Here is a 13,670-nt window from a genome sequence, read left to right as displayed (position 1 = left end):
AGTTCAGAGTGATCCCTGGTGCCCTAATTCCAGAGTGATCCTGGGGTGCCTAAAGTTCAAGGTAATCCCTGGGTGCCCTAAGTTCAGGTGATCCTAGGGTGCCTAAAGTTGAGTAGGCCTGGGGTGCCTAAAGTTCAGGTAGTCCCCTATAGGGTGCTTTCAAGGATTCAGTGATGATCCCTAAATTTCAGGTTCAGGTGATCCTAGGTGCCTAAAGTTCGAGAGTCCCTGGGGTGCCTAAAATTCCAGGTGATCCCTGGGGTGCCTAAAACCAGGTGATCCTGGGGTGCCTAAATTCAGGTGATCCCTGGGGTGCCTAAAGTTCAGGTGATCCCTGGGGTGCCTAAATTCAGGTAATCCCTGGGTGCCTAAGTTGGGTGATCCTGGGGTGCCTAAAGTTCAGGTGATCCCTGGGGGTGCCTAAAGTTCAGGTGATCCCCTGGGGTGCCTAAAAGTTCAGGTGATCCTAGGTGCCTAAAGTTCTGGGTGATCCCTGGGGTGCCTAAAAGTTCAGGTGATCCCTAGAGGGTGCCTAAAGTTCAGGTGATCCCTGGGTGCCTAAAATTCCAGGAGGTGATCCTAGGGGTGCCTAAAGTTCAGGTGATCCCTGGGGTGCCTAAAGTTCAGGTGATCCCTGGGGTGCCTAAAGTTCAGGTGATCCTGGGGTGCCTAAGTTGGAGTGATCCTGGGGTCCCTAAAGTTCAGAGTGGGCCCCTAGGGGTGCCTAAGTTCAAATGATCCCTGGGTGCCTAAAGTTCAGAGTGATCCCTGGGGTGCCTAAAGTTCTCAGTGATCCCTGGGGTGCCTAAAGTTCAGGTGATCCTGGGGTGCTAAAGTTCAGGTGATCCCCTGGGGTGCCTAAGTTCAGAGTGATCCCCTGGCCCAGGGTGAGGAGAAGAAATGGTGAGAGGGGAGGAAAAGAAGAATGAGGAGGGGGAGATGATGAGGAATGAAAGATAAATAAGTTGTGGGAGTAAAGTTAAGGTAAGGAAGAAGAACGAGATTTACCTATATTATATATTCTTCGTATGTACGACTAAATAATATCTTTAATTTTTGTCGAATAACGGAAATAAAATGAATAATTTCGTTGTTCTTCATAACACAGGTGAAAGAACATTACTTGTTCTTTAATGAATTTCACCTCTCAGACTCGCATGAAAATTTTCTAATTACAATTTTATTTTTTACAAGGAACATTATGAGTTCAGTGAACCATAAAGACCCCATAACCGTAGTTTTCGCCTCACTGCTGCCATTATTCATATATAAGGCAATTGTTGCCATTTTTTGTTTTCGCCCCACTGCTGCCATTAATCACATATAAGGCAATTGTTGCCATTTTTTGTTTTCGCCCCACTGCTGCCATTAATCACATATAAGGCAATTGTTGGCATTTTTTGTTTTCGTCCCACTGGTGCCATTATTCACATATAAGGCAATTGTTGCCATTTTTTGTTTTTGTCCCACTGCTGCCATTAATCACATATAAGGCAATTGTTGCCATTTTTTGTTTTCGTTCCACTGCTGCCATTAATCACATATAAGGCAATTGTTGCCATTTTTTGTTTTCGTCCCACTGCTGCCATTAATCACATATAAGGCAAATGTTGCCATTTTTTGTTTTCGTCCCACTGCTGCCATTATTCACATATAAGGCAATTGTTGCCATTTTTTGTTTTCGCCCCACTGCTGCCATTAATCACATATAAGGCAATTGTTGCCATTTTTTGTTTTCGCCCCACTGCTGCCATTATTCACATATAAGGCAATTGTTGCCATTTTTTGTTTTCGTCCCACTGCTGCCATTAATCACATATAAGGCAATTGTTGCCATTTTTTGTTTTCGCCCCACCCACCCTGAACAACCTGCTGGAATGAGGTCAAATTTCACTCCCGTAGGATTAAATAGCTTCCTTTTACACTTAACTCTTCATCGGGTAAATTCTCAAGCAAAACATCAGATCAGTTTGTAAGTTGTTCGTTTGATTAATTCCTTGTGAAAGTTCCTGAGAGACAATACGAAAAAAAAATTGCTTCATTTAACTTCAATTCTCCAGGTACAACTTTGTGTGAAATAAAAACAAAGTAAGTGTGTGTGTGTGTGTGTGTGTGTGTGTGTGTATTAAAGTGTGTCGGTTTCATTATGGGCAAGTCAGGTAATATTTATAGTGTGTGTGTGTTACCTGAGGCGTTGCATTTTATAATTAATTAAAGAATAACATAAGTGTTATGTATATATTATGTGCCCAAGAAATTTCACCTTTATAACCAAAATATCATGTAGTTATTGTGTTCCTTGTGTTCCTTACGTTACTTGCTTTTCTAGTTATCGTGTTCCCTGTGTTCCTTACTCATCTAGTTATCGTGTTCCCTGTGTTCCTTACTCTTCTAGTTATCGTGTTCCTTGCGTTCCTTACTCATCTAGTTATCGTGTTCCCTGTGTTCCTTACTCTTCTAGTTATCGTGTTCCTTGTGTTCCTTACTCTTCTGGTTATCGTGTTCCCTGTGTTCCTTACTCTTCTAGTTATCGTGTTCGTTGTGTTCCTTACTCTTCTTGTTATCGTGTTCCTTGTGTTCCTTACTCTTCTAGTTATCGTGTTCCCTGTGTTCCTTACTCTTCTAGTTATCGTGTTCCCTGTGTTCCTTACTCTTCTAGTTATCGTGTTCGTTGTGTTCCTTACTCTTCTAGTTATCGTGTTCCTTGTGTTCCTTACTCATCTAGGTATCGTGTTCCTTGTGTTCCTTACTCTTCTTGTTATCGTGTTCCTTGTGTTCCTTACCCTTCTAGTTATCGTGTTCCTTGTGTTCCTTACTCTTCTAGTTATCGTGTTCCCTGTGTTCCTTACTCATCTAGTTATCGTGCTCCCTGTGTTCCTTACTCTTCTAGTTATCGTGTTCGTTGTGTTCCTTACTCTTCTAGTTATCGTGTTCCTTGTGTTCCTTACTCATCTAGGTATCGTGTTCCTTGTGTTCCTTACTCTTCTATTATCGTTCGTTGTGTTCCTTACTCTTCTAGTTATCGTGTTCCTTGTGTTCCTTACTCATCTAGTTATCGTGTTCCCCTGTGTTCCCATTACCTTGTTATCGTGTTCCTTGTGTTCCTTTACTTCCTTCTAGTTAATGTGTTCGTTGTGTTCCTTACTCTTCTAGTTATCGTGTTCCCTGTGTTCCTTACTACTCTTGTTATCGTGTTCCCTGTGTTCCTTACTCTTCTAGTTATCGTGTTCCCTGTGTTCCTTACTCATCTAGGTATCGTGTTCCTTGTGTTCCTTACTCTTCTTGTTATCGTGTTCCTTGTGTTCCTTACTCTTCTAGTTATCGTGTTCGTTGTGTTCCTTACTCTTCTAGTTATCGTGTTCCTTGTGTTCCTTACTCTTCTAGTTATCGTGTTCCTTGTGTTCCTTACTCATCTAGTTATCGTGTTCCTTGTGTTCCTTACTCTTCTAGTTATCGTGTTCCTTGTGTTCCTTACTCATCTAGTTATCGTGTTCCTTGTGTTCCTTACTCCTCTAGTTATCGTGTTCCTTGTGTTCCTTACTCATCTAGTTATCGTGTTCCCTGTGTTCCTTACTCTTCTAGGAAACTAACTTTTTATACGCTCTACATCCTGTTTTTTTGTTATGCGTCAACAGAGAATAATTAACCGTTATTATATCACGCCAGACGGGGTAGAAATAATGACTTTTTCGGGATTAACGTCTTATATATATGAAAGTACGCCACACAAATTGGCCCTTAGCTCATTTCACCTGAAGATTAATCACCTTAACGCTAACCTAACGTAACCTAACGTAACGTAACCTAACCTAACCTAACCTAACCTAACCTAATCTAACCTAACCTAACCTAACCTAACCTAACCTAACCTAACCTAACCTAATCTAACGTAACGTAACCTAACCTGAAGATTAACCCCCAGCTTATTTCATCTGAAGATTAATTACTTTAACACTAACTTAAATTAACTCCAGGTATCTTTAGGATGTTTCAACTTAACCTGGGTTATCTAGTCTACAGGTGATACAACTATTACGCTTTTAACTTGGACAAAAATCCAATTCACTTCTTGTTTAGCAACGCAGAATTTAGTTACTGGTCAGGGAAACCACAAGATACTGCTGCCTCGATTAGTTCTCTTAAGTTTTAATCATTGTTCTGTACTGTAAGTCTCTCAGCTGTTAAAACACATAAGTACATAATACCAATCACTGCTTCAGTATAGAGGGTTGGAACATCTTTGCCAGCTGAGTTGTACCCAAAAGCATTCGAAACTCTTCACGATCCATAGGACAAGTGTTAACTAAGGTGCAGCTCCAAGACACAACCAAACGCTCAAGAGACTCCCAGATCTTACTCTTGGGTCTTAGCATTGTAATCCTGTGAGTAGGTGTAGGACTTAACCAATCAGTTCTCGTCTTCCACCCCCAAGGACCTGAGAGGGGAGACCCACAGATGTAGTTCTTAGTCAGATAGCCAGATAGAGACTTTAAAATGTCCCTGTCTCTTCTGTAAGGTAGATGGTAGCGACTACACGTAAAAAAAAAAAAAAAAAAAAACACTGAGGTCTGTAGATTACTGAGGAACTTAAAATTATTTCCACAATGATTTTAAAGGGATAAAAAACGTGTGTATATCTTTATATGGATTTTTTTTTAAAGAATAATTGGATGGGTTTAAACATAATATACTTAAATGATGTTGATGATGATATAATTCTGATGTAACATTATTGGCATCGGGAAGCTGAAAGGAACTCCATTTAGTTTAAGAGAGTTACATTGTGGGGAGAATTTTATTGTGTGATCTTTTTTAGTAGTGAGGAAGGAATAAAAGTTAAAGGCAAAGTTATATTTAATATTGAGTATATAGATGATTCAAGCTACTTTTAATACAGGTAGTGAAGAGGCAGTACAAAAGTTAGTCGACGAGTTAGTGGAAATTGATGAAGAATTCATCGTAGAGGTTAATGGTGTAAAGACCGATATAATGGTTGATTCTAAACTAAAATTTATTCCCACAATAACAATAATGTTTGGCCACAGGAATCAATACAGGTTAGGTTAGGTTAGGTTAGGTTAGGTTAGGTTAGGTTAGGTTGAATGCAAAATAAATAAAAGAATGCGAATTGTGACGAGAGAAACGATAGAAATAAAGGAAATTTGTATAATAAGATAAAAAAGATACGGGACTGATAGAAATACTAATAGGTAAAAGGCAGGTGAGTAAAGCCTTGAGAGAGAGAGAGAGAGAGAGAGAGAGAGAGAGAGAGAGAGAGAGAGAGAGAAACCCTTATAATCATCAATTGTGCCAATAACTGCCTTAAGTCCATTTACACCCACTAATTGCGATGCTCCTAACCTATCACCAACGCTAATTAATATCCATAGCTTAAGTGGCTGGAACAAGTCCGCACACACACACACACACACACACACACACACACACACACACACACACACACACACACACACACACACACACACACACACACACACACACACACACACACACTGAAGTGCTACTCGTCCCAAAGTTACAAGCTCATAACGTTGGTAACAGCAGGTGACACCAGGCAGGCGGGCGGTGTTCCATTCATCTGTGTGTGGAGAGGTAATTAAATTTGTCCTCTAGTTCGCTATAGTTGTGTGTGGTAAAGGCAATTGCGTTAAAGAAAGTCACAGCTGGGGGTTAACAAGACAAAGAATGGGTAGGTAAGGGATGTTAGGTCTTTGATTTCAGGAAATTGAAGAATAAAAGAAAAATATATGACTAGAATATTAGTAAAACTGAGGACAATACAAGTGACTTCCCACCATTTTACTGAACTTTAACAACCGCGTTTTTTTTTTTTTTTTTTTTTTTTTTTTTTTTTCAATTCTCGTTTATGGTAAAAATTTAATCTCTTGTTATGCCATGTCTGTTACCTAATACTTCTCTTTCTGTATATCTTGACCTTTGACCCTCATTCTTTTTATCTTCCGCACCTTACACCTCCCTCCCACCCTCCCGCCCACACCTCCCGCCCAGCCCACACCCTTTCCCTGCGCTCAGCTAAGGACCTCTAAAACACCAGCGAGATATATCCTGCCCATTTGACATATCCTTCATAATTATTCATAGAATCATAGGATCTCTCGTCATCCTTCCTTCTCATTGCGGTAATTTAATAGGATGCTAAATAAACACTTAAGAGTTGTTCCCATCATCAATAACTATCATAGTGTTGATGTAATGTATCTCGGTGAATAAATAAGTGCATTAGAATATTTTATATTTAATTAATAATGTCGGCTCAACGATTCTCCTGTGCAGATTTATCATCTCTCTCTCTCTCTCTCCTAACCCAATCCAACATAATCTAGTGGTAAGGTGTTTAATCATTCAGGTGAAATAAACTGCAGCATAATCTCCAATACACCCTACTGCAAGTGGACACCCACCCACTCACCCACTGTACCACCTCCTCCCCAGAAGCCCCCAACCCCCCTCCCCCAGAAGGCCCCCACCCCAAGCCCCTCGAGAGAACCACTCCCCACTGAGGAGGAACCAGCCACTGCCCCCCTCCCCTGTCGGCCAACTCGGGTACTACACGTTTTCGCCGTACCGTTGCCCTTAAGGTACTACATAAGGCACTTCCCATAATCCCCTATAGTTCCTCCATAGAAAACACCCCTAACATTCCCTGCCCCATAAACACCCACACACCCTTCCCCCTCAACATTCAAACGCCTTCAAACTCTCCAACTGCCTTCAAGTTACACTCAAAACAGGCGATCTGAACTGAAATTAATCTGCAATAAAATAAAAAATAATGTAAATATTGAAAGTTGAGCTGTTTGGAGGGGGGGGGGGGAGTGGGGAGGATTCCGGTTAATCGAATTCAAACTATACTCATTTTCCGGTTAATCGAATACCGCATTAATCAGTTTCTGGACAATCAAACTCCCACTGATATATTTTCGGTTAATCAAATTCCAGTTAATAAATATCCGGTTAATCCAATTTCCCTTTAATAGAATTCCGGTTGATGGAATATTATATATAGTTATATACATGAATTATCCCCGTATGATACAAGTTATGATACAGCCTCACTACACAATGGAATCCTAAGACCTTCAATAATAGGTGTCATCACAGGTTAGACACACCAATACCCGCGACCATATCTTCACCTGCCTTCATAACTCATCCTGATCCTATAAGTAGATGTATTAGTACCAACACAGTACCCCTGATACCCACTACTGGTATTAGAGCACTTCAACACCACCTCACAATACCAATACCCCTGATACCACACCAACATCTCATAATTCCAACCTCATGTAATACCACCTCCTTGGTATGGGTTCAACCTTAACGCAGGCGAAAGATAGGAGGATATCGCGTCACCTGATACGACTTATGACCAGCGGGGAAACCGAAGGTGTACCACAATTTCGTTAAGACGTGACGGGAACTCTGGGTGAGAGTTGTATTAGAGGGATTTATTGTGTTTTACAGTAGTATGTGGTTTTCTTCTTTTGATTGGTGCTGTTTCGTCTTTATTTACTTATTTTTTTTATTTTCTTCTTTATTTTCTGGTGTTCTATATTTTTTTTGTCTTCTTTGTCTTCTTCTCTTTTTTTCTTTCTTTCTTTCTTTCTTTCTTTCTTTCTGCTTAAGAGGGTGACCTTTTGGCTTTTGGTGATAAAGATCTTGAAAATATATGGCTTGAAAACTTCTTATGGAAAAGAGAGAGAGAGAGAGAGAGAGAGATAGTCACACACACACACATAACTGCACTCGATCAAAATGCCAACTCATGCTGGGTAAAACCGTATTCACAGCTGTAGCCTTGACCTTTGACCTGACCTTTAGACTCGTAAATGCTAAGTAAACTTGGGATCTGATTATAGTGCTATGTTACAGGCAAAGTATTAACACAGTTCTGTGAATATCAGTGAACATCTTTTGCATCAGGTTAGGTTAGGTTAGGTGTACCGCAGGCTTAGTGAACAGTGTGCTTTATCTACAGGTTTATGTGACTCACTCTAACTGCCTCGTATGTAGTCTGTCTCATTCTAATTTGCTTGTTTTTTGCATTGTTCTATCTCTCTCTATCTCTTCTTTCTTCCCTTCCCTTCCTTCCATCCTTCCTTCCTTCCTCCCTCTCTCCCCTACCACCACCATCTCCTTCTTCTCATATAATGTTTATTTTTTATTTTTTTTACCATTCTTTTTTCTCCTTGTTCTTGCCAGTGGTGACAGCTGTCGTGTTGTGGACGCTTCCTGCTGTTGTCATAACCAGGCGCATCTGGCACGCTTTACCCCTTCTGTATTACGGTGTTTGTAAATGTCTTTTTTTAGGCTAGACTACCAGAGTATCAGGAGCGTTATTCACTTCAGTATTACAGTATCAGGAGCGTTATTCACTTCATTATTACAGTATTAGGAGCGTTATTCACTTCAGTATTACAGTATTAGGAGCGTTATTCACTTCATTATTACAGTATTAGGTGCGTTATTCACTTCATTATTACAGTATTAGGAGCGTTATTCACTTCAGTATTACAGTATTAGGAGCGTTATTCACTTCATTATTACAGTATTAGGAGCGTTATTCACTTCATTATTACAGTATTAGGTGCGTTATTCACTTCATTATTACAGTATTAGGAGCGTTATTCACTTCATTATTACAGTATTAGGAGCGTTATTCACTTCAGTATTACAGTATTAGGAGCGTTATTCACTTCATTATTACAGTATTAGGAGCGTTATTCACTTCATTATTACAGTATTAGGTGCGTTATTCACTTCATTATTACAGTATTAGGAGCGTTATTCACTTCATTATTACAGTATTAGGTGCTTTATTCACTTCATTATTACAGTATTAGGAGCGTTATTCACTTCAGTATTACAGTATTAGGGACGTTATTCACTTCATTATTACAGTATTAGGAGCGTTATTCACTTCATTATTACAGTATTAGGGCGTTATTCACTTCATTATTACAGTATTAGGGGCGTTATTCACTTCATTATTATTACAGTATTAGGTGCGTTATTCACTTCAGTATTACAGTATTAGGGACGTTATTCCCTCTAGTATTACAGTATTAGGAGCGTTATTCACTTCATTATTACAGTATTAGGAGCGTTATTCACTTCAGTATTACAGTATTAGGAGCGTTATTCACTTCAGTATTACAGTATTAGGAGCGTTATTCACTTCATTATTACAGTATTAGGAGCGTTATTCACTTCAGTATTACAGTTTTAGGGGCGTTATTCACTTCAGTATTACAGTATTAGGAGCGTTATTCACTTCAGTATTACAGTATTAGGAGCGTTATTCACTTCATTATTACAGTATTAGGTGCGTTATTCACTTCATTATTACAGTATTAGGAGCGTTATTCACTTCATTATTACAGTATTAGGAGCGTTATTCACTTCAGTATTACAGTATTAGGGACGTTATTCCCTCTAGTATTACAGTATTAGGAGCGTTATTCACTTCATTATTACAGTATTAGGAGCGTTATTCACTTCATTATTACAGTATTAGGAGCGTTATTCACTTCATTATTACAGTATTAGGAGCGTTATCACTTCATTATTACAGTATTAGGTGCTTTATTCACTTCATTATTACAGTATTAGGAGCGTTATTCACTTCAGTATTACAGTATTAGGAACGTTATTCACTTCATTATTACAGTATTAGGAGCGTTATTCACTTCATTATTACAGTATTAGGAGCGTTATTCACTTCATTATTACAGTATTAGGAGCGTTATTCACTTCATTATTACAGTATTAGGAGCGTTATTCACTTCATTATTACAGTATTAGGTGCGTTATTCACTTCAGTATTATAGTATTAGGGACGTTATTCACTTCATTATTACAGTATTAGGTGCGTTATTCACTTCATTATTACAGTATTAGGAGCGTTATTCACTTTAGTATTACAGTATTAGGAGCGTTATTCACTTCAGTATTACAGTATTAGGGACGTTATTCACTTCAATATACAGAAGAAGATAGAGCTCACACATACAGTATAGGCTTTCACTTCATATTACAGTATTAGAGCGTTATTCACTACACAATATAAGCAGTTATTCATTTACACAGTATTAGAGCGTTTTCACTTCAGTATTGCAGTATTAGGGACGTTATTCTCTAGTATTACAGTATTAGAGCGTTATTCACTTCAGTATTACAGTATTAGGAGCGTTATTCACTTATTATTACAGTATTAGGAGCGTTATTCACTTCAGTATTACAGTATTAGGAGCGTTATTCACCTAGTATTACAGTATTAGGGCGTTATTCACTCATATTACAGTATTAGAGTGTATTCACTCAGTATTACAGTATTAGAGCGTTATTCACTAATATTACAGTATTAGGGCGTTATTCACTTCATTATTACAGTATTAGAGCGTTATTCACTTCATTATTACAGTATTAGGAGCGTTATTCACTTCACATTAAGTATTAGGAGCGTTATTCACTTCAGTATTACAGTATTAGGAGCGTTATTCACTTCATTATTACAGTATTAGGAGCGTTATTCACTTCAGTATACAGTATTAGGGACGTTATTCTCTAGTATTACAGTATTAGGAGCGTTATTCACTTTAGTATTACAGTATTAGGAGCGTTATTCACTTCAGTATTACAGTATTAGGGACGTTATTCACTTCAATATCAGGAGAGGTATTGACTTCCTGATTGATATGGAAGAAGATGAAGAATTTGTATAAAGTTTTCCTTCTCTTCTCTCCTTTCTTCCTGTTTATCGGCCGTTATGTGTCTCTCTTCATTACTGTACGAAAGGTGGAGATAGGGGGAGGGTAGAGGAGGAGTGGAGGTGAGCAAATGATGATTGAAGGAACGAGAGGAGAGGTGTAGTGATAAAGATGGGAGGAGGGAAGTGTAAGAAGAGGTAACGAAATGGAGGTGTAAGGAGGAGAGAAAAGGGGGATAAAGGAAGGAAATAAAGAGAGAAGTGTGCTAATAAAAGGGGTGGAATGAGAGGGGAAGAACAAGGGGAGGTTCAGGAAGGAGAGAGGATATACAGTAATAAAGGGAGAAGAAGGGAGGAGAAGAGAGAGAGAGAAAGCGAGTGATAAAGGGAAGAGAAAGGGAAAGGAACAAAGGAAGGAGGAAGTAATGTGATAAAAGAGAAAGAAAGAAGGTAGAAGATGGGGGAGGGGGGAATAGCAGCAACTAACGAGGAGGAAAAGAGAAGAGGAGATGGGAAACGTAGCGATAAAGAGAAGAAAAGACAGAAGAGAGGAAATAGAAAGTATAACGATAAAGGAAGGAGATGGGAAACGTAGAGATAAAGAGAAGGAAAGGGTACGAGAGATAGAGATAATAACAGGTAGGGGGGATGGAGCGAAGGAGGGAGGGAGAGAAGGAGGGAGGGAGAGAGGGAGAGAGTTTGGCTTGTGGTGGCTGCCAATTCAATTTTCTCTACGATGCTTCTCACGTTCCTGGCATCACAAGTATACGGCACAGCAGGAAGGGGGTGGGGGGGAGGAAGGAGTTGGAGGGTATGGATAAGAAGAGGGAGATAAAGGAGGAGAGTAGAAGGGGGAGAGAATGCCTGGCGATCTCGGTTGCTCGTGCTGGCATCGTTCCTCTCTTAAGGGCCTGTGATTTATTTATTGATTTAATTTATTTATCTATTTGTTATTTTTGTATATCTATTGTTATTCGTTATTTCTAGTTTCATTAGTTATTTTCTTTTATTTATCGTTGCGTTTTATCTAATTTTATCTCTTTACTTTGTTTATTTCATTTCTTTTATCGATTTTTTGTACTTATTTTAACCATATTTTCCTTTGACTATTTTTATCATTTTATTTATTATCTTTTATTGGTGTTTTTTTTATATTGTTTGGTTCGTGGTTTTTATTTGTATGTATTTATCTGTTGTTTAATTCACTTTCTTTATCATTTATTTATCATTCCATCTATTATTATTTATCTCTATATAGATCGCTTTTGTTTCTTCTATTTTATATTATCATTAATATTATTTACCTTATATTTCCTGTTTTACAAATGGCCTCAAGTCTCGTATTTCAGGGATCCATATCTGTAACCAATGAGAGAACGAGATTTCAGTGACGTCAGATGTAAACAATACTGTAATTGGCTGAATTATATCGACGAAGCTATTGTAGTGTAATTGAATGTCGACAAAATGATCGTTTATTTGACATTATATAACCAGCTTAGTGGGGGAAAAATATAGCCACTCCGCTATAAAACAGACCCATGGCATTGACTGGTCAGAAGTTACAACAACTATTAGGTAAAGAATCAAAAAGAAACACACTATTTATTTCAGGGTGACATAGATTGGGTTGTTATTCCCTTGTATAGTATTGACACAAGAACGTGTATCGGGAAGTTATTAGACGGAAGAGAGTATAGAGATGACGAAGGTACGGTAGGTCATGTTTAGAAGACACTCACTACAGACGGGATGATACGGGAAGATAGATACGGGAAGGTACGGGAAGATAAGACAAAAACAAACATCATTAATATCATCAATAACAGCAACATCAACAACAACAAAAACACAACAACAAAACCACCACAACAACAACTACATCAACAACAACAACAAAAACAACAATTAGTCCATACACATGAGGTTATCTTGGAGGTAGTGGAGGTCCCTTATCATATTAGTGTGAGGTAAGATAAGGAAAAGGTTCAGTGTGACACAACAGAGGTGAAGGATAGCACCGAGATAAGCTTCGTTATCTTGAGGGTTTTTGTAAGTTTAGTGAGAAGAGATTTACATTTTATTCGGCATGAGAAACGAAATGAGTTTTGTGTTCTATTGTTTTGTAAGAGAGAGAGAGAGAGAGAGAGAGAGAGAGAGAGAGAGAGAGAGAGAGAGAGAGAGATTTAAATCATATAAACAAAATTATTCATTATGTTCTAAATCATATTTGAGTTAGGTTAGGTTAGGTTAGGTTAGGTTAGGTTAGGTTAGGTTAGGTTAGGTTAGGTTAGGTTAGGTACTACGAAAGCTGAAAGTTGAAAAATAGTTCCAATTCAACCCCCCCAAAAACATTGTTCCCTCTATGTCACTGTCAGCTGTTTTATACCGATATAATTGAACGTTCAAACTGTTATTGAACATTGAAAATTATTCCTTTGTAGACACAGTCGTTCAATTAACAACAGAAAAAGAAGAGACAACCGCATACCTGGTATCGTTTGGAAATTCACCTGAGAATATTTTACACGTATGAAATATATAAATGCATTGATACATTCATCCACTTTACGAATACACTTTCTTTTTAATACTACCACTAACCCTAACCTCCTAACCTAACCTAACCTACCCTACCTAACCTAACCTAACCTACCTACCCTACCCTACCCTATCCCCCTACCTAACCTAACCTAACTAACCTAACCTAACCTAACCCCTAACCTAACCTAACCTAACCCAAAGAACACAAACACTTAACACAAACTTGAATAATTACGCAAAATGGGAGAATTACTTATAACAGCAATAAGTCATGACTGAGTTTACCTCCTCTTAACGTTTCTCTTGAACGTTTGTCAGTGAGAATGTTATACCGGGATGTGAGAGAAGTAAACTGAGCACTGACTTATTGACC

General features: G+C 38.5%; 1 protein-coding gene across 1 annotated transcript; it reads left to right on the top strand.

Annotated features, from left to right (window-relative positions):
- The first annotated feature begins 2,146 nt into the window (after nucleotides 1-2,146).
- LOC121859052 lies at nucleotides 2,147-3,590 on the top strand. The gene is made up of 3 exons (XM_042355711.1): nucleotides 2,147-2,159; nucleotides 2,330-2,956; nucleotides 3,154-3,590. Exons 1-3 carry the CDS (start codon nucleotides 2,147-2,149, stop codon nucleotides 3,588-3,590), a joined length of 1,077 nt encoding a protein of 358 aa, XP_042211645.1.
- Nucleotides 3,591-13,670: the final 10,080 nt, after the last annotated feature.

The sequence above is a fragment of the Homarus americanus genome, unplaced genomic scaffold (genome assembly GCF_018991925.1).
Source record: "Homarus americanus isolate GMGI-L3 unplaced genomic scaffold, GMGI_Hamer_2.0 scaffold594, whole genome shotgun sequence".
NCBI lineage: Eukaryota > Metazoa > Arthropoda > Malacostraca > Decapoda > Nephropidae > Homarus > Homarus americanus.
This window is presented reverse-complemented; position numbering and strand designations above follow the sequence as displayed.

Excerpts from the sequence above, each read along its gene's own strand:
- LOC121859052 (XM_042355711.1), top strand. Across the intron at positions 2,957-3,153 it reads TGTGTTCCTTACTCATCTAG|TTATCGTGTTCCCTGTGTTC; the intron begins GTATCGTGTTCC and ends TTACTCTTCTAG.